Source organism: Dioszegia hungarica, assembly GCF_025882075.1.
Source record: "Dioszegia hungarica strain PDD-24b-2 chromosome Unknown MKK02contig_7, whole genome shotgun sequence".
NCBI lineage: Eukaryota > Fungi > Basidiomycota > Tremellomycetes > Tremellales > Bulleribasidiaceae > Dioszegia > Dioszegia hungarica.
In genome coordinates this window covers 887,626-906,728 of record NW_026515769.1, presented here as the reverse complement: position 1 = coordinate 906,728, position 19,103 = coordinate 887,626, and the positions used below count along the sequence as shown (strand labels likewise).

The window sequence follows — 19,103 nt, the reverse complement described above, 5'->3', positions numbered from 1 at the left end:
CCGATTCCCCTTCGGCCCACTCCATTCATCATGCCCGTCCTCGCCAACCTCTCTGCGCACTTCTCGGCCCTCCTACACAACGTCATCTTCTCCTTCCCTACACCTGGCAACTCCTCGGCCGAGGATCAAGCAGCACGCATCGACGAGATAGCGGGCAAGAATGCGCTGTTTCCTGAAATGGCCAAGATGGTACAGCAGCCAAGCGAGCATCGGGCGTTGGCGGGTGGGATCGGGCCTATAACTTTTGTCGGGAGTGGGTATGGTGTGATGCTCGTCTTGATGGTGAGCTAGGCGTTCCGATCTCATTAGGCGTGGTAGTCAGCTCACGCTACAGGCGCTACTCTTGAACCGGATACATCATATCGTCCGCCGGCCGAGGGTACCGCCTCCGCCATTCCCTCATCCTCCCATGAACACTACTTTCTGGAAGGTCAGGCGAGCCGGTACGCTACCGACATCTGTCTCGTATAGCATCAAGCTGACACAGTAGCGGTCCGCTTCCTCATCTCCCCTGAAACACCTCGACTGCTCCGCATTCCTGGTATACTGAGCCTAGCCCGTGCCCTCGTACTCTTCACTGTGCTCGTTCTCCAGGTCGCCAACCTCTGGCCGGAGACATATCACTGGACTTGTCAAGGACCGATCGAGCGATGTGCCCGGGCGCTCGGGGACTGGGCGGGCGGAATGCAGATGGAGACGGTCTGCTGGCAGGTCTTTCTGAGTGTCTGTGCGGGACTGGCATGTAGTGGTCTGGCGGATGGGCTCGATACACGGTGAGCTCGTACGAGGCCTTGTGGGAGACCGAGAAGCTGACCTGCAGACGTCGAGGCGCTGGCAACTCTGGCTTCAACCTGGTAAGCTATTGTGTGCACTTGAGACAGGTCGAGCTGCGCTGATAGCAGTTCGGCTACGCCTTTCTCCTCCACCTGTACTCTTCGCCTATGACACATCAACACCCACCACCTACGGCCGTATACGGACGACCAGACATACATCCTGTATTCCAGCTGTGGCTCGGTCTCTTGGAGGTATGTTGATGCATCTTGGCACGCAATTCCAGCTGACATCCAGCTTACCTGGCTTCAAACGATCGAGCTTTTCGAGTCGACTCGTGGACGCCAACTCGCCCCTACCGCCTTCTGCGGCTCGCTCGGGCTCATGCACTTTGTCTACGTCCTGTCGACGTCGCCCCTCAAATTCCCCTCATTCACCTTTCTCACCCACCTCCTTGCTCTCTTTCTGTCCATCATCATCATCTTCACCGTCTCTCTTACGGCCTTCACCAACCTCTTCACTCTCGGCTACCTTCCAACGCCCATCCTCCGCAACTTGCTCCCACACGAGGGCGTCATGCCTCGCGCAGAGGACGATTTCGGCGTCGCGCTTCTCAAGCTCGGTACAGCGTGCATGTGGTCCTCGCAATACGGCGGCATGCGGAACGAGCTCGTCCATGTCTCATTGCGACCCGGTCCTTGGGTTGCTCTCTCGTCTGCAAACTCGGTCGTCACGGTACCAATGTCGGCGCAGGGCGGGTTCGGGACAGAGATCACTCAAATCGACGTGGAGCAGCCAGAGGAGTCGAGGCGGCAGGATAATTATCATCGGGAACTGAGGGCGTTCTGGAAGGCCGCATGGGTGGTCGTCGTGAATATAGCGACGACGCTCGTGTTTGCTATACCGGGCGGGAAGAAGGGCGTGGCGCTTGCGGTGAATGCGTGGCATGCGAGATGGTGGTACGGCCCAAGAAGCTGGAGGGTTTGGCGTCGGGCAGCATGGCGTCTACCCGTCGCGGCGGTGCAGGCGAACAGGCTCCGGCTGATAGAGGGACAAAGAAGGGCGGCTGCATTGGGCGCAATAGGAGGAAACAGGCAGCGCCAGCGGTCGGTCCAGCCCGAGCGCGAGCATCAGTCAAGCGGAACCTCGACAGCTTTGGCGCTGCGGAGCAGGCAGGGTTCGATGGTGCCGTACGACAGCTATCTGCGGGGCGAGGTGGAGATGGAGGATGACGACGAGGAGTGGGAGGACGAGATTGATCTCACCGAGGAGCAGGAGGACGGGTACGCTTCGTCCGATTCTGGGTCGGGCGAGTCGGAATCGGGCGGAGACGAGGGACCTTCCCTACGTGACTTCTTACCGACCGGGACGGAAGATACGGCGGATCTCCAACCTGTCTTACTCGCCCATCTTACCTCTTCCTCCGCCTCCCCGCTCACTCGACGGCGATACAATGCCCTCATGCTCGCTCCTTCATCACCCACTGCCTCCCCTTCGCGCCCGTCTCGCCATGCCGGCTCGTCGTCCCTTGCGCCGCTGGGAGCAATGGACCAGGTCGTACAGGATCGCCGGCTTCAAGCGGCTTCATCCCGCGCCCAGCCGACAGGGGATGACTGGGACGAAGAGCGCCGCAAGGCATGCGTGATCTGTACGGTGGATCCGAGGGATACGATCCTTTGGCCCTGCAGGTGTTTGGCGCTGTGTAATGATTGTCGAGAGAGTCTGGCGGCGAGGGTGGAGCAGAAGGAACATCTGTGTCCGTGTTGTCGGCGAAAGTGAGTGATTGACCTTCCTCTTCAGGACGAGGACCGTGCTGATGGAGTAGGGTGGACGGGTACAGCAGGATATTTGTACCTTGATCCTGCGCTTTTGACGCTAGCCGACAGACTCTCCATCTCCAGTCTTGTCATGTACTACTTTACTTCTTGTCTGGAGGACACCTATGTCGTTCTTGTGCAGTACTCATTGCATCCCCACAGATGTTGCGCGTCGAGCGCAAGATCGCCTAATGACCCAAAAATATAGACAGGAACCCGAAACCAAGAAGAATACTTCACACCCAGAAACGAACGCTGAGAACCTCGCGCCGACCTTCCCACACTCCCTCTTCGAGTCGCCGTTAACGTGGCCAGGGTAGCCTCGCTTAGCGATCAGGCCGAACTCAAGATCCAGTAGTCTGCTTATCAGCTCCATCCCTTCTCATCTGCCGCACTCAATACGTACTGAAGTTGTACTTTGCCGGATTACTGACAAAGCCCACTTTGCCATCCACCCTAGCAACGACTTGCCCATTCCGCTCCACCCTCGCCGAGGCGGTCTGGCTGACCTGCAAAGGATGGGAGAAGCGGTTGATCCCTGCTTGGCCTTGTTGGGTGGAGCACCCGCCAGAGCAGAGGATGACGTCGGCGGGAGCGGTAAGGTGGACTTGGATGTACAGCTTGTCATCGGTCTGCTCTATCAGCGACGGAGTTCCAGAGAGGAGGAGCAGAGGGCAGACAGTCACGTACAAGCTCACGACCCTTTGGCACCTCGCCGTTCGCGCCCGCCCAGGCCTGGTGTGGGCGAGCCATAGCCCAAATCTGGTCTTGGGTGATGGCGGGGTAGGCGCCGTTCTTCCACGCGGCTGAGTAGAACGCTTGAAGCGAGAGGAGGGCAGAATGGGTAACTGCAGGTGAGCTATACACGCGCCTTCGAGCCCATACTAGCTTACAGTCATCGGTGGCGTATCCCTGGTCCTTGACGGCCTGGGGCATATCGCCGGTGATTTCATTGATGTACGTCGACTCTCCATAATCGTTCCAGCTGACAACCTCGACGAGGTCCGTCTTGTCCCGCATGGAGAGGAGCTGGTCCCATCGGGCACCATACAGGAAGTTGTCGCCCCTCCAGATAAAGTTCTGGACCGTCAGCTCTTCTCCTGACCTTCCGAGAGCCGAAGACTGAGACTGACCTTGCCCGGAATATGAGCTGCAAACAAGGGCGATACCGTCCCAATGTAACCCCTCCCGCCCAACTGCTGCATGAACCACTTATCCCTGCTCATCTCAATCTCCTTCCCCGCTGCCGGCCACGCCGATCCCCAGTTCACCTCGGCGTGCAGATCAAACCCGCCCAATTGCATCGGATCCGCATTGTACGCCGGGGCAAAGTAGATCTGGGTCTTCCAGGCGCCCATGACGGCGTTCCAGCCCGCGTTGGTCGATCCTTGGCTAAAGGAGCAGTGTTCCCCGGCAAAGGTAGTGAGGATGGATCGACCTTGATACTTGCCGGCGGCGCGGTGGTTGACGTATTTGTCGAGGTAGTTCTGGAAGAGTGGCACTCTGTCTGCATCAGCTGAGGGCTTTACGAGCACGAAGAATGACATACCGGTCCCATCCTCCACAATCAAACTCGTACATATCGAAACTCAACACCATCTTGAAGCCCTCCTCCGCGGCGACATAGTACGCATCTGCCACTCGACTGGGCTGCCAAGCGTCCGGCCCAAGATTGAGCACAAAGCCATCGAGGCCGGCGGCCTGGGCGCGGCCGATATCGGTACGCCATGTATCGACGCTGTAGGGGTACGAATTGCCGACGATGAAGTGAGCATAGATTTGCTTGTCGCCGCCGCCGCTGGGGAAGTTGGTGGGGATGGTGTATGACGAGGGTTGCGCTGGAGGTGCGGGAGGAGGGGATGGAGAAGCAGTAGGGGTGGGGACATCGGTGGTGGTAGTAGGAGTGACGGGCTGGGCGGTAGTCGTCGTGGTGGGAACGACGGTGGGCTGGACAGTCGCAGCTGTGGTGGTACTGGTAGTGGTAACGGGTGGAGTAAGCGCGGACGAGAGAGCTGAGCCGCTCAGAGTAGAATACAGCGACAGGCGCCAGAATCCACCGCACTTCGTTCCATTGTCCCCTGCGCAGTTGGTCGAGCAGTCCCCCTCGCTGACCTGCTTCCCCTGTCCGCTGGACGTGGAGAGCGAGTTGGCGCAATAGCATTCCGCCTCATTCTCGACCCCGGCGAGAGTAAAGCCCAGGTCGGAGCAGTAGTTGAGGCATTTGGGGATGGTGAGGTCCCACATGTGCGTCTGAGCATTGGCGAGGGCGCGGTCGCCGGTGTCTGACGCGCAGTAGACGTACTTCCATCCGTCGGGGATAGTGGACGGGGGTACGGGTGTCAAGGCCGGGGGCCCGCCGAGCTGGTAGAGTGAAAGAGCCCAGCTCCCACTGTGACCCGTCAGCTATGGTCATGATGGCCAGAAGTCGGGCTCACCCGCAGTTGTCGCCGCTACCGCCACCGACGCATTTCAGCTTACAGCTCTGGTCGGCGACTCTCGGCGCAGTGACAGTGTTGCCGCAGTAGCATTCCTGTCCGCTATGACTGTCAGCCCTTTCAGACCCTCGCATTGATGGTGGGACTCACAACTCCAGTCCGGCCATCTTGAACCCCTTGGATTCGCACGTCGCCAGGCACTTGGCGATGGTCATCCCTTCATCGTACATGCCGTAGCCGCTCAGTATCCGCGGAGACTGGTCTTGGTAGCATCCTTGGAGCGCCCACTGAGTGGATGGAGTCGTGACTGGCGCGGGGGCCGCGGGGATGGGGGTGAGCTGGTAGAGGGACAAAGTCCAGCCACCACTAGGAATCGTCAGCAATGGCTTTTGCAACAAGTACATAAGGCTGAGGCTTACCCGCAGTTGTCGCCGCCGCCGACACACTTCATATCGCAATACTCGTCCTTGATCTTTTGGCCAGAGACGGAATTTCCGCAGTAACACTCTTGCCCGCTATAACCGTCAATTCCGTCTCAGACTTGATCCAGATTAAACGCTTACTATTCCAACCCGGCCATTTGGTACCCCTTGGACGCGCAGGTCGCCTGACACTTTGCAGCTGTCATCTGAGAGTCGTACGTCGAGTAGCCGGTAAGACTGCGGAAGAAGGAATCTTGGTAGCATCCCTGCAAAGTCCACTGGGTCGTGCTCGGATCGGTGTAGGTGTAGATGTTGATGCGCCAAGCCGCGCCGCAGAGTTCACCTGAGCTGCACCTTGCCGAGCACTCGCTGGAAGGCGCGTTCTGGCTAGCTGTCGGTGGATTGTTACTACACTGCCACGTTCAGCTTGGACCGCGTGTCAAAACTGTAAACGAGGGTTGACTCACGTAGACCTCATTGTAGTTCTCGAGACCGGCGAACTTGTACCCCTTCTCCTGGCACATCTTCAAGCCCGTCTCAACGCTCGAGTAGCCCATAGGCGCGTAGTAGTCCGGAAGAGTGCGTTGCGCGCTGTCGACGTAGCATCCGGAGCCATCATTCCCGCTGGCAACGTAGATGGTCCATCCGGCCGGTGCGCCACGGGCGACCAGGCCGCGCTGGGCATGGGCGGTGATGTTCTCCTGACGACGTGGGAGAGCGCGCTTTCGAGATTGATGACGCTGAAGAGGAGAATCCGCGGCAGTGACGAAAGGGAGGAGGCAAAGGAGGAGGGTGAAGAACGCGTAGATCATGTTTGCGAAGGGGACCGAGCGGCGGTCGCGGTCGATCCGAGATCAAAAGAGTGTGGTGCCCGTAGAGGGAAAGAATGTCGATACGCGCAGTCGAAGCGCGTCAATGTCGAAAGCCAAGCCAGAGAGAGAGGGATGATGAATGGATGGATGGTTGTGAAGGGGATGGCCCAAGCGGCGTCACAGCGACACACAGATCTGAGCTTGTTTGTTTGGTTCTTTGGGAAGCGAATAGTGTTACGTCATAGAGGAATGTGGCGCTGCTCATTTAAGATTTCAGGCACGGCGATCACCTGTGGGACATTCCTCTTGTCGATCTTTGACCGATCTTTGACTGCTTTCTGTCCGGAGTGTCTGCCTGCTGCCTGCTGCGGACACGGGCGAAGATGTATGAAGTGGCGCAACCCCGGTTGACAGAAGTGACAGACTTGCCAATTGCGGGCATTGACACCCAGCTCAGATCTGACTCTCACAACCTATGGCTCACGGGTCGGCTGAAGAAACTGTGGCACGATGGCCACTGCCCTTCCGGGACAGACTTCGCTCTGCGTCTGTAGATGCAGCGATGTCGTCATGATCTTGTCTGTAGCCTTTCCGGTGCTTTTGTGCAATTCGGCCGGCCGAGTATGCGGCTGACACGAAGGGGTCAAGCGAAACCGCGGTCGTGCGGGCGGGCGCTCCCCCTCTGCTGCGCTGCGATAGCGGTCGTCATCGATCACACCTGGCAGTTATGGTCCCTGATACCACGTGTACTGTCTGCGTGCCAACTGCTCTCTCGCTTCGCCACCCAAAGGTCAACATGTACTGCCACATCGAGCCCGCATACCTCGGAGCTATTCTCGTCATCGCTTTCGGGCAACTCCGCCATCTCCGCTCGCACCGCGCGGACACGGTTCTCAGCGCCAAAAGGAGCTGCTGAAGCTGCCTTTCATCTTCCCCAAGTACCCAGATAAGCCATAGCCTCCAGGCCAACAGCAAAGATGTCGTTCAGCCCTCTTTTCAACAGGAACAAATCGCCGTTCGACGCGGATCAGGCGACGTTCTCCAACTATCTCGCGATTAAGACCACCCATATCGACCTGGACTGGCAGATCGACTGGAAGAAAGAGCTCATCCATGGGAGTGCTACCCTGTACATGGAGGCTATCGAGGAGGTGAAGGAGATTGTACTGGATGTCAGCTACTTGGACATCGAGACTGTCGAGGTGGATGGGAAGAAGGCGGTATGTCTGTCTTCAGCCCAGGTTCACCGGAGCTGAGCTCATGACCAGGACTGGTCCGTCGGCGACAGGAAGGGCTCGGTCGGCCAGGGTCTCTACATCGAGCTCGAAAAGTCGCTCGCGGCTGGAAAGGTGCGCCGCCTTCTTCACCTCAGCACAATCACGCTAAGATGTTAGTCTACCAAGATCTTCGTCCGCTACAGCACAACTAAGGAATGTACCGCAGTCGGCTGGCTCGAGCCCGGACAGACCAAGTCTGGAAACTACCCATACCTCTACTCGCAATGCCAGGCTATCCACGCCCGGTCCCTCCTTCCTTGCCAGGACACGCCGGCCATCAAGGCGACCTACTCGAGCAAGACCAAGAGCGAGATGCCGGTGTTGATGAGCGCTCGGAGACAGAGCCCGGCTGAGGAGGAGAAGTGGGTACCAGGGAAGGTGGTCGAGTATGTGTATGACCAGGTGAAGTCTCAGAACTCGTCCAAATACGTCAGAGCTGATGTGACAGCCCGTCGCTATCCCCAGCTACCTCATTGCGATCGCTTCCGGAGAACTCGTATATCGGCCATTCAAGCAGCTTGAGGGCAAAAACTGGCGGACGGGTGTATGGACCGAGCCGGAGCTCATGGATGCTGCTTTCTGGGAGTTCAGCGAGGATACGCCAAAGTGAGCTACGCGGCAGACGTTCCTGTTCCATCATGCTCAAGCTGACACTCAGGTTTGTCTCAGTCGCGGAGGAGCTTACGGCCAACTACCGATGGGGCGTGTACGATGTGCTCTTCCTGCCTGAATCGTTCCCTTTCGGCGGGATGGAGAATGCCTGCTTGACCTTTGCGACTCCTACTTTGATCGCCGGGGACAAGAGCTCGGTGGATGTGGTAGCGCATGAGATCAGCCACGTGAGTAGCTCAGTCCCGCTCTAGAGGCAGGAAGCGGATTGCGAGATCTAGCTGATCTTGTAGTCCTGGTTCGGGAACGGTATCGGCTGTGCTTCTTGGTGCCACTTCTGGCTCAATGAGGTGAGTGGTCCTGTGGTGCACTGAGAGGCAGCGCTAACCTTTAGGGATGGACAACGTACCTTGAAAGGCTGTGCATGCGGTCTACGAGGGGCGAGGGTGCCAGGCAACTGTCAGTCTACATCATTGATCTCAGCACGCGAATTTAGGCTGATTGATCAGGTCATACATCGTCGGTCGCAAGGGGCTCAAGGAAGATCTCAAGCTATTCGCTAAGACTCCCAAGTTGCAGCGGATGGTGTGTGAGCTCGGCGAGTTTGAGGTATGTGGTTTGCAGTATGACAGGAACAGCAGAACAGCCACTGACGATATCAGGACCGTATGTCAGCTGCGCACCCAAGCGTGGATCCAAGCTAACGTTCTCAGCCGACGATGCCTTCTCTCGAGTCCCGTACGAGAAGGGCTCCAACTTCCTGCTCCACCTCGAGCGAACCGTTGGCGGTCTTGACGTCTTCATGCCATACATCAAGGAATACGTCAAGACATACAACGGGTACTCTATTACTACGGACCAGTGGCGCTCGCATCTTTTCGACTACTTCGGAAAGGTGGAGAACTCGCAGGAGATCCTGAAGAACCTGGGCAAGCTGGACTGGGATGCTGTAGGTCCTCTCTACCCCATATTCAGGCTCAAGCTGATACATCAGTGGCTCCATGGGGACGGACCGGACCTGGCTGTCGATGTCAAGTACGATGACACTCTGAGCAAGCCTGTAAGCAATCCGCGTCGCAGTCATCGGTGGAGCTGACAGGCAGTGCGCCGAGCTTGCCGAACGCTGGGCGGCGGTGAAATCGGACGAATCGAAACTGTCCAGCTTCTCCTCCGACGATATCAAAGACTTCAACACTGCTCAGCGCACCGTCCTCCTCGACCTTATTGGCGAGTCGGCACCATACCCTTCCGTTGTCGTGAAAAGGCTGGACGAGGTGTATGGAATTCACGGGACGGAGAATGCCGAGATTAGATTGAGGTTCTACGTGATTGCGTTGAGGTCGGGCAAGGATTACGCCGAGAAGGCTGCGAGTGAGTCCCGAGCTCTGTGGCGCCTGATTACCAGAGCTGATGTGGCAGAATGGGTCATCAACAAGGGCCGGATGAAGTTCTGCAGGCCCATCTTCAGGCTTCTGCTCGATGTCGACCCTGAGCTCGCGAGGAGGACATTCAAAGAGCATGCTTCGTTCTACGTGAGTCATATAGATGGAAATGATCAGGCGAGTAAGCTGATAGGACAGCACCCTATCGCTAGGAAGCAGATCGCCAAGGATCTCGGGGTGGAGGTCGACCTCAAGTAGAGTATTGTGCGCCGCTGGGGGAGGCGATGAGGGAAGAAGTCACAAGTACATGTTATGCACCGCGATGCAATCTCATAACGCTGCGATCACCTCGCTCGATCACGACAGGGTATCAGAGCGTCATTGGCGCGTGCTCATACATATAGGCAGGAAGCTGCTAATGACTAGCTAGCTATTTTGGCTCATGAGCTCGCGGATTACGTATGCAGCCAGCCGCCCGCCAAATTTTGATTTCGACGACCTTTGGCTCTCCAACCGTCTTCTGACTTTGTACATCCATCTCTATATCGTCTCGAGCACCTTGTAAGTCGACCGTTCACACTGGTGCCTGAATTCTCCCTCCCAAGGCCCCTTCTATGATGTTTACAATCTTATCTACATTGTCAGACCACAATCATGGTGTAACAAACCCGAATTTGTCTTCAACCTTCTGATCCTCTCCTTTCCGCATTGTCCCACTAGCAGACCTGTCAGGACGTAGCTGACTCTTTTAGATATTGAAATCACTGCCTAGCGGTTCCCTCTATAGTCTTGTCCACTCTCACCCATAATTGGCCACCATGAATTTCTACAATAATGCAGCGCTTGTGCTCGATCACCTCGACAAGAACCCGGGCAGTGTCAAGGGCTCTTTGAATGCCTCGGGGGTGCAGGTCCAGGGAGGAGAGGCGAAACGTGTTTTAGCTTGTGCGCCATACTCCCTTTCTGATGCATACACCTAATTAAATACTGATTGAGTAGTGGTGATTGAGACCTTGAAATGTATGCCTATTTTCCACGTACACCTCTTGGGATGCAGCAGCACGCAGTCTCAGATACTGAGCTGGATATGGCCTCGCGCTGATGGTCAGACAAGCCGACCATCGCGTCTCTACTGGAGACCGTCCCCCTCGGCCAGCTCGAACGCCTCACGTTCCCCCGCAAAACAGGCTATCGCCAACCCTCATCCCCCTCCCTCCTCCTCGTCATGCTACATGACCTCCTCCTCTCCCCTCGCAAAAAGATCGAGGCCAGCGACAAGTGGCCACCAAAAGAAGCCGTCCTGCGTCATCAAGCTCGACTTCGCGCCGAGCTCGTCCGAATACAAATCAAGGCTGGCAAGAGCCGGGTGGAGGACCTGGCCAAGACCGCAGAGGGAGCAGCGGAGGGCGGCGGGTGTCGGTACGTCCGGTACAACGGGAATGTGGAGCTGTACAGGAGTGCCAACGCGCGAGCAAAGGCCAAGGGGAAAGGCAAGGGGAAGGGGAAGGGCGCTGCGGAGGAGGTAGATGAAGGAGGTAGCTGGGGGCTGGAGCACCTCCATATCCACCTCAAGCGGAAGGGCTTCGAGCGGCTGCCGGCGGAGGTACATCCCGTACCGCTCAAGGCGTACTTTCACGATCGGCATCTGGGGGAGGAGGTATTGGTATTCAACGGGCGGACGAATTGGTGGGTCGGGGACGAGTGGTATGAGGCCGGAGCGGTCATACTGCAGGATAAGGCGAGTTGCATGCCGGCCAAGGTGGTCATGGAGGGATGGACAGAAGGCGAGGGGAGGTGTATCGACGCAACGTGAGCTACGTTGTGCTGGACCCCCTGTCGTGAGATACAAAGCTGAACCCCTCAGCGCAGCTCCAGGGAACAAGACCAGCTACATGTCCGCTCTCGCTCCAGCAGCCAGTATCACGGCCTTCGAGAGGGATGCGAAACGTTATCAGACGCTCGAGACGATGCTGCGGAAGGGAGAATGTCGGAATGTCAAGGCGATTCAGGGGGACTTCCTCGAGTCTGACCCCACTGGTAGCGAGTGGAGGACCGTCACCAGGATGTACGTTTGCCGTCTTGTTTAGATAGAGGGGCGAGTATGAGCTGATGGTGTAGATTACTCGACCCAAGTTGTTCCGGCTCGGGTATCGTCAATAGGCTAGACTACCTTATGGAGAACGGTGAGTATACAGCCGAAGACTTCCGTTCAGTCAAGGGTGGAGCTAACCCGACAGATGCTGGCAGTGTGGAAGCAGACGAAGTCAAGGCGCAACGCTTAGAGAAGCTAGCTGCGTTCCAGCTTCAGATGATCTTACATGCCTTCAAATGTGAGCTCAAAATCACCTCCAGGCTGTCATAACGAGATCCAGCTGACTCGCTAGTCCCTTCCGCCAAGCGTATCGTCTACTCTACATGCTCTATCCACCCAGAAGAAGACGAGCAAGTCGTGCTCGCCGCTTTACAGTCCAAGGAGGGCAAGGAGAAGGGCTGGACGTTGGCGCCGAGAGACGAGGTCCTGCCTAGTTGGGAGCGGAGAGGAAGGGCGGAGCACCTGGACGGGAAGCAGGGTAAGCTTCCGCCTAGTCTCTGGGTATATCGAGGTCATCCCTGGGGCCACAAGCTGATGTAGTAGACTGGGCAGACTCGGTCATACGGTGTCTCCCTGAAGATAGCACCAACGGGTTCTTCGTATCCTGCTTTGTCAAAGCCGATCCTTCTGCTCCTGCCCCAGCTGCTACATCTGTCCCAGGAGCGACCAAGCGGAAGCGCGAGAAGGGGGCAGCGGCTGTATCGGTCAAGCCTGCGGAAGATGACATGGACATGGACGACGCAGCTGGCGAGACCGAGGCGATCGCGAAAGAGGCAGTGGCGGCCAAGGAGAAGACGGATGCTCAGGCTGAGCGGGCGAGGCGGAAGAAGCAGGCGCAGAAGAAGCGGAGAAAGGTGGATGGTGGAGCAGAGGGAGGGGAGACACTCTGAGGCGTGCTCTAGTTGTTACGCCCTCCACGACGGCACTCATACCAGGGGACGACCTTCATAGATGACTGTATTGACATTGCTCATCTACTACACTGGATCTATCACACGAGGAAATCAGAAGTTTAATCGAACGCCTGCAAGGTCAGCAAGCGCTTTCCAGGTCATGACTCAGTACTCAAAGACATGAACTCACCATTCCGTGCTTTCAGCCCCCAGACCCATCAACAACCCTGCGTGCCTGCTCGAGCGCATCCTCTCCCAGCAGGTACCCTATCATATCCTTCGGCACCCCGGCATCCGCCAACTTGCGAAGTGTGTCCGCGGGCGGTGCGCTCGACGCCTCGGCCGCCTCCGGTGGCTCTGATGCGTACTTGACCGTGACGCCCCGCTCGTATCGCAGCCGGTTGTAATCCTCCAGCGCTCGAGGCACGTCCTCTGGTCCCGTATCCCTCCCCAGCAAGAGCCCTAGGACCGCCGCATCCTCAATTCCGATCCCAGCGCCAGCGCCAAACGTTGGCTTCATAGGGTGCGCCGAGTCCCCAACCAGCACCAGCTTCCCCCTGATGAATGTCTTGGGACATTCCCGATTGACCGAGCGCCAGTGTTTGACGTCCTCTGCGAGCGAGACCAGCGCCTTGATCTCTTCCGGAAAGTCATGGATGACTTCGAGTATGTCCGAGGGCGTTCCGGGATTGTTCCACGCGTCCTCTAGCTCATCTGCCCGCGGATCGAGCGCGATGGGGAGCATTACGGCTCCGTTGAGCAAAGTATTGTTGCGGCAGGGATAGATGACGACGTGACGGGCGCCTTCAAAGTCGGCGTGGTCGATGAGCCGATCCGAGTAGACCCACTTGTCTAGGGCCCGGCGAGCAACCGGGTGCCCCCGAGCGGTCTCGGCGGGCAGAAGGAACCGGTACATGGTTTGCTGGGCGGGAGCAGGGCCGTCCACCTCGTCCACTGCCCCGACCGAGATGGCATGCACGCCGTCCGCGCCGACAACGATGTCTGCCGAGATGACCGTCTCGTCCGCGAGCGTGATCCGACCGGCGGGATCGACCGATTTGACCGCGCAGCCGAGATGAATGGCGACGGTAGGCTGTTCCTGCGCGGACTTGAGTAGCAGCTGGTGCAAGTCTACGCGATGTACCATGAGCTGGCGCTCGGGCAGACCGAGCTTCTCGCAGAGCTGTGACATGGGCTGGTTTCAGCGTGATCGACTGCTGGACTCACAAGATGCATATCTTCTGAGTGATCATCGGTCACCGAGATCCGACTCAGCGTCACAGACTCGACCGGCTTCATCTCCTCCAAATCTAGTCCCCAGGAAGCCAGACATCTCTGCGCCATCGGTCCAACATGGATTGCTGCGCCGACCTCATGCGCAAACCGTGACTTCTCGTAGATGTCGACCTGGTGCCCCTGCCGGCCTAGCGAGATGGCGGCGCCTAAACCGACAAGCCCAGCACCGACGACGGCTATGTGAAGGGGCATGCTGAGGCTTGAGTGACGCTGTAGCCAAAGTAAAGGGGGGGTGCGATGGCAGTACGGTGCGAGATGATATCCCCTCTTGCATATCGAGACGAAGCTGTACTTCGGCCTCGGCATGGTCAAAGACGCCAGGCTCGGTCACCGAGGCAGTGCCGTCATGTCACACCCACACCTGCTACAAATTCATGTCTAGCTCTTGGTGTATTGCGCTCAGCAACATGCAGATCAGAGTCGACCGGGCCATGTCGCTCGTCTCAGCATTGCCTGCGAAGTGGTGGACGTGCGGGTTAGGAAGAAGTGAAACGCGATGCCATGCCTCGCGTTTCATCGATCATCACCGCGGCATCCGCAGTAGCATTGTATTGGCTCGTCACTTCCGCCTGCCCAACCCCGCCACTCCGTTGACATACGGACTTTCTTTCATGCGCCGTCATGTAAATGCGGACTCACCAAGCGGGGCTCGGCAGGCTGGGCGGGATCTCGCTTAACAGCGTTCGGTCAATTGACCAATGTGTTTCAAGACGTTTCACCGTGAGCGACTCCTGCGTGATCATGATTTGTCAGCTTGCCCTCCGGTTATTTCGCAGTTTTGTTGCTCCGCAAAGAGCGGTGACCGTTTAGCGCTATGCCAGGCTATGCCTTACAGTTGATCAGAGGGGCGGTCAGCAAAGGTGACTCACAGATGACGCAGTCGCCGCCCCTCTCCGAACACTCCCAAGATTCCATACCTCGAGGCGCTCGACAGCTGATCCGATCGTATGCCGTAACTCCACGGGGACTCCAAAGGCACTCCACTTGATCGACGCTAAGAATGTGGAGTTCGTTTCCTCGTCTTGACCGCGCAGCTAATCATAGAACAGACAATGCAACACATGCAGATCAGCCCGGTCCACTCACATTGCACGCATAACCGGTAATCCCCCAAAAAAACAAGAGGGAGAGGTATATAGGTAGGCGTGGACAGCCCGGAGTACTCACTTCCAAACCCTCATTGCCACTCACTTACCCACGCATCTACTCAATCAATATGCAGCTCACCAACTTCATCTCACTCCTCTCGCTCATCGTGGCGGTCACGGCCTACCCTTTCATGGCCAACTACGACAAGATGACTGAGGTCGAGAAGCGCGAATTCACCGAGACGTACCGTCGCATGGCCAAGCGCTCTGCTGCCGAGATCTGTGAGTGGATCCTTGCTACAATGAACTTGGGCTTGACTGATCATCAGCCTCCAAGTACCCTTACACTGGCGCCAAGAACGACGGTCTCCCGGGTACTCAGGTCGGAAACGTGCTCGTCCCTGCCGTGGGCGACACAGACCACCAGTACCAGGACCCACCTGCCGGTGCTTTCCGTGGACCCTGCCCTGGGTAAGTCTCTCCCTCTCATACTTGTCCTCAGCCTTCTCCTACACTTGATCTTGTGCTGACTTTTGTAGTCTCAATGCTGCTGCCAACCATGGTTTCCTTGTGAGTCTGTCATGACCCCTGATGTGGTATAGTAGCTGATGGACAGAGTCGAGATGGTATCGTCACCTTCAACGAGCTCGTCCAGGCCCAACAGAACGTCTACAACGTCGGCTATGACCTCGCTGTCGTCTTGGCTACACTTGTAAGTACCTTTACCCCCTTTACTCTTGCATCGCTGACATGCTAGGGTGTCGGACTTGACGGTGACCTGATCACTACCAAGCTCAGTCTCGGCGGAGACGCTACCTCCCAGACCTCGGCCCTCGGCGGCAGTCGCGAGGGCGGTCTCGCCACGCACAACAAATTCGAGGCGGACGCATCTCTCACTCGCAGTGACTACTTCCTCAACAACGGCGACAACTATTCGTGAGTCAGCTCTGCACACATGGTAGCAGACTTGGGCTGATGGATAGTTTCAACGGTACTTTATTCGGTTTCATGACGACCACATGCAACAAGGTCTTCGACCGGGCCTGCATGACCAAGTACAGGGCTCAACGATACGAGCAGTCAAAGGGTAAGTCAACAGGATGACCCCAGCTAACCCGCAGCCGACAATGGTCAATTCGTCTTCCTCCCCACAGCCCTTCTCCTCTACGGTGCATCTTCCTTCCTCTACGAGCTCATGCCCACCAACGGCGGCGGTCCCGACTTTGCCACCATCTCCACCTTCTTCGGCGCAAAGGACAACGGTGATGGTACCTACTCTCACGTACCCGAGCGTATCCCCGACAACTGGTTCAACCGCGCCTCCCCCTACACCCTCACCGACGTCAACAACGAGATCAACGCTCAGTATCTCGCCTCGCCGGTCCTCTTCGGTTTCAACGCCGGCTACCAGAACTTCTTGGCCCTCAACACCACCACCGGTATCGTTAACGGCAAATTCTCCCCCAACACTGCGAATGACGTTGCTTGTGTCATCCAGCAGGCGGTCCTTGCGGCTATCCCTTCGACCATCCAAGGATGTGAGTACTGCCCCGGATTGCTGGTGATCGTTGCTGATGGACAGTCATTACCTCTCCCCTCACCGCTCTCGCTGGCATTGCGGGCAGGATCAACCCCATCTTCTCGCAGACATTCGGCTGTCCCGCGGTTACCGCTGGTGTGCCCCTCGTTTAAGCGGAGCGGTGCCTGTGTGGAGGCAAGGCGGAGGTGGTATGGCAGTGAATGGGCGAGGCATGGCGAAGGCTAGGTCAGCTGGTGTGCGGCGGGAGTCAGAAGTAACAGATAATGAAATGAGCGTGAGCTTTCGAGGTGTAGTAAGGTTGTGTAGTAGTAACATGGCTATCTTGTGTTTATTTCCATCTCCTCAAACTCTCCAGTCTTGCTCGATAGCAGACGGATCACCTAATGCCTGCTGGCTCTGCAGCTACTACACCTAAGAGGCCAGACAGGAGCTCTGGGCGATGGCGCGGTGACGTCCCGGAGATGAGCGCGGTACTGAGCGCTGATTTGCCACCCAATGTTCTTGCTCACTCAGCTACTTCACGAGATGGTATCTCTTCTTTGTAAGTGATGAGAACTTCACTGGTCTCTAGCCAGGCCGCGCATGTGCCCCCGACGCCTCATCCTCCGCGCTATCCGCACCCCACTGCCCCCTTTCAAGTCGTCAGCCAAAAGAATACACGTCATTACTCATTGCGGCCCGGCGTGCACGGCCTCTCGAGCGACCAAATCAGGATATCTTATTATATTGAATCCAGAAGGTATGGGAACCATCATCTATTCGTCATCACTCGCAGGCCCGCTCAATACATACTTAGGCTAAAACACTCTCGGTCGCTCGAGTCCAAGATCCTTTGTGAGCGGGATCTGTGGGGCTGCGCAGCGTCACTGAGCGAGTCGCAATTTACTCAAACACTGACTCTGATCACTCCATTGATGACTGTCCCCCCTCGGGTGGACTCGCACCTCGTGTGCGACACTCTTTCATCATCATTTCCGATGTGGTCCGAGAAAGCAACATATAAGAGGCATGCTGTGCGGGGGTGCCCAGTCCCATCAGCAATCACTGATACCATTACTTATGTCTCACTCACCGATCCTACAATTGACCCGCACTTTCACAATGGGCAAGTTCAGATTACGATTCGTCCACCTGCTGACCTGTCCGCCTGCCCTACCTACCCTATCTTCCGATGGAGATGACGGTAAGTGTATCCGATAGCCGACGTTCGCTTAGAGCGCACCACCCCGCCTCTGCCCTCAGAGGCCACCCAATTCGGTGGACCAGAACTGCCTTTCTTCAAGCAGCCGTACCTCGCACTTCCGGCCTTTCCGGATGTTGATGGGAACAATGGCTCCACTGACATCTCAGCGGCTGTGAGCTGGGAGACTCTGAAGAAGTTTCACGGAGATTCACATGGTGGCGCACGGGTGGAACTCACGCTTCACGTGAGTACTGACCTCGGCATATTTCATGTCGTACACATCGTCTGGCCCTCTCCGTACATGACTCGCTCATACTATAGATTCTCGCCAGTCTCAGCGAGCTACTGACTGGTCAAGCCGGTGATCCTGCGATGTTTGGCGACCTGATGTCCGCTTTGTTAAGTTTTCAAGAGCAGACTGGGGATGCATAGGGCTTGACTACTGCTCCTTATATAGTGCTGACTGGGGTCCTAGCTACTGGCTATCTACTTGAGTCGCTACGAGTCGCGACCGGTCGCGACTCCTCCACTGTCCCAATGGATGGGAGTAACGCGACGCCTTGTTTGTTTACGCTCTACCGTGGACCCATTCAAGCCAACACGCTTGCGCATCGGCGCAGAGGGAGGGTCGGGATATGAAGACGGTCCCTTCCCACGCCCAAGAATTTCGTTTGAGGTCACTGAACAAGTCGACAAAGGCCCTACTCACCAACCTGCACTCGGTTCAGAGGAACAGTGCTCTGAAGAACGTTCTGAGGGGACTTCTTGAGACCGACCGAAACGCCTCCCCCTCCGACGTCGTCGACACAGTTGGCCTCATGAGTTCAGCGATGGCCCTCCAGTACAGTCTTGACCAGATGATCCGCCTGATCCACTTCAGCAAAAAGGACCGCCAGTCGGAGAGCCTCTCTATGGGATATCTCTCGAAGTCCGATAGGCCTGCGACTGCTGTGGAAGTTCAGATCATCTCGGAATGTATTTTGTGTGTTGCTGCCATCTGTGGGGTGTCTAGGGTGCATATATATTCTGTCTAGACCGCAAGTTTCAGGGGTGGGCTCTCCGACATGTATACAGTCGGCGCGCCCTTATCACTGTACAGCTTGTCGGCGTCTCCAATGAGTCTGATATAGATACGACGCACTCAGGCTTGCGCTTTCGGCGCTTTCGCAACCATGCTGACCCCATTGTCATATTGGTGATTCATATAGGGGTGGGGGATGAGATCTGAGGTCACAGCGGCCATAGCCACAGGATGGTATCGGTAAGCTGGGTACATTGTATGGCGCGCACCGATCGCTACAGCTAGCTACTGTTGTGTCGAGAGGCGGTCTGATTCAGCCGGCTGCATTGGGGCCTTGGGTAAACAAGCGTAGACCACGCAGATCGTGCTCTGAAGTTTGGACAAGTTCCCTCTGCCCCGCCGCGTGGCATTGGAGGTACAAGCATACATGCAGCTGGACCTAGCTGGACGCGATTAGCACAG

General features: G+C 57.0%; 6 protein-coding genes across 6 annotated transcripts; 4 read left to right on the top strand and 2 right to left on the bottom strand.

Annotated features, from left to right (window-relative positions):
* Positions 1 to 30: 30 nt before the first annotated feature.
* MKK02DRAFT_23730 (uncharacterized protein) lies at positions 31 to 2,633 on the top strand (the record flags this gene model as incomplete). The annotated part of the gene is made up of 7 exons (XM_053086774.1): positions 31 to 282; positions 335 to 443; positions 491 to 773; positions 821 to 854; positions 903 to 1,028; positions 1,072 to 2,549; positions 2,600 to 2,633. 7 exons carry the CDS (start codon positions 31 to 33, stop codon positions 2,631 to 2,633), a joined length of 2,316 nt encoding a protein of 771 aa, XP_052947315.1.
* A 291-nt stretch (positions 2,634 to 2,924) lies between these two features.
* On the bottom strand, positions 2,925 to 6,260 carry MKK02DRAFT_43462 (glycosyl hydrolase family 71-domain-containing protein; the record flags this gene model as incomplete). The annotated part of the gene is made up of 11 exons (XM_053092434.1): positions 2,925 to 2,950; positions 2,998 to 3,223; positions 3,282 to 3,439; positions 3,485 to 3,671; positions 3,725 to 4,094; positions 4,141 to 4,980; positions 5,027 to 5,128; positions 5,177 to 5,392; positions 5,446 to 5,541; positions 5,590 to 5,861; positions 5,916 to 6,260. The coding sequence occupies 11 exons, from the start codon at positions 6,258 to 6,260 to the stop codon at positions 2,925 to 2,927; spliced, it is 2,838 nt and encodes a 945-aa protein (XP_052947314.1).
* Positions 6,261 to 7,237: 977 nt separating this feature from the next.
* Positions 7,238 to 9,786, top strand: MKK02DRAFT_23672 (peptidase family M1-domain-containing protein; the record flags this gene model as incomplete). The annotated part of the gene is made up of 13 exons (XM_053086765.1): positions 7,238 to 7,480; positions 7,529 to 7,609; positions 7,655 to 7,939; positions 7,986 to 8,143; positions 8,196 to 8,376; positions 8,440 to 8,496; positions 8,541 to 8,605; positions 8,656 to 8,759; positions 8,860 to 9,095; positions 9,141 to 9,206; positions 9,250 to 9,517; positions 9,566 to 9,678; positions 9,727 to 9,786. 13 exons carry the CDS (start codon positions 7,238 to 7,240, stop codon positions 9,784 to 9,786), a joined length of 1,917 nt encoding a protein of 638 aa, XP_052947313.1.
* Positions 9,787 to 10,346: 560 nt separating this feature from the next.
* MKK02DRAFT_23742 (putative nucleus protein) lies at positions 10,347 to 12,510 on the top strand (the record flags this gene model as incomplete). Its single annotated transcript, XM_053086776.1, has 9 exons — positions 10,347 to 10,473; positions 10,528 to 10,548; positions 10,638 to 10,977; positions 11,068 to 11,337; positions 11,393 to 11,593; positions 11,647 to 11,715; positions 11,776 to 11,858; positions 11,913 to 12,098; positions 12,164 to 12,510. The coding sequence occupies 9 exons, from the start codon at positions 10,347 to 10,349 to the stop codon at positions 12,508 to 12,510; spliced, it is 1,644 nt and encodes a 547-aa protein (XP_052947312.1).
* Positions 12,511 to 12,715: 205 nt separating this feature from the next.
* Positions 12,716 to 14,001, bottom strand: MKK02DRAFT_24047 (uncharacterized protein; the record flags this gene model as incomplete). Its single annotated transcript, XM_053086834.1, has 2 exons — positions 12,716 to 13,687; positions 13,729 to 14,001. The coding sequence occupies 2 exons, from the start codon at positions 13,999 to 14,001 to the stop codon at positions 12,716 to 12,718; spliced, it is 1,245 nt and encodes a 414-aa protein (XP_052947311.1).
* Positions 14,002 to 15,025: 1,024 nt separating this feature from the next.
* On the top strand, positions 15,026 to 16,589 carry MKK02DRAFT_32360 (Chloroperoxidase; the record flags this gene model as incomplete). Its single annotated transcript, XM_053088491.1, has 8 exons — positions 15,026 to 15,179; positions 15,227 to 15,368; positions 15,437 to 15,467; positions 15,514 to 15,609; positions 15,655 to 15,833; positions 15,881 to 15,984; positions 16,019 to 16,435; positions 16,480 to 16,589. 8 exons carry the CDS (start codon positions 15,026 to 15,028, stop codon positions 16,587 to 16,589), a joined length of 1,233 nt encoding a protein of 410 aa, XP_052947310.1.
* Between the last annotated feature and the right edge of the window lie 2,514 nt (positions 16,590 to 19,103).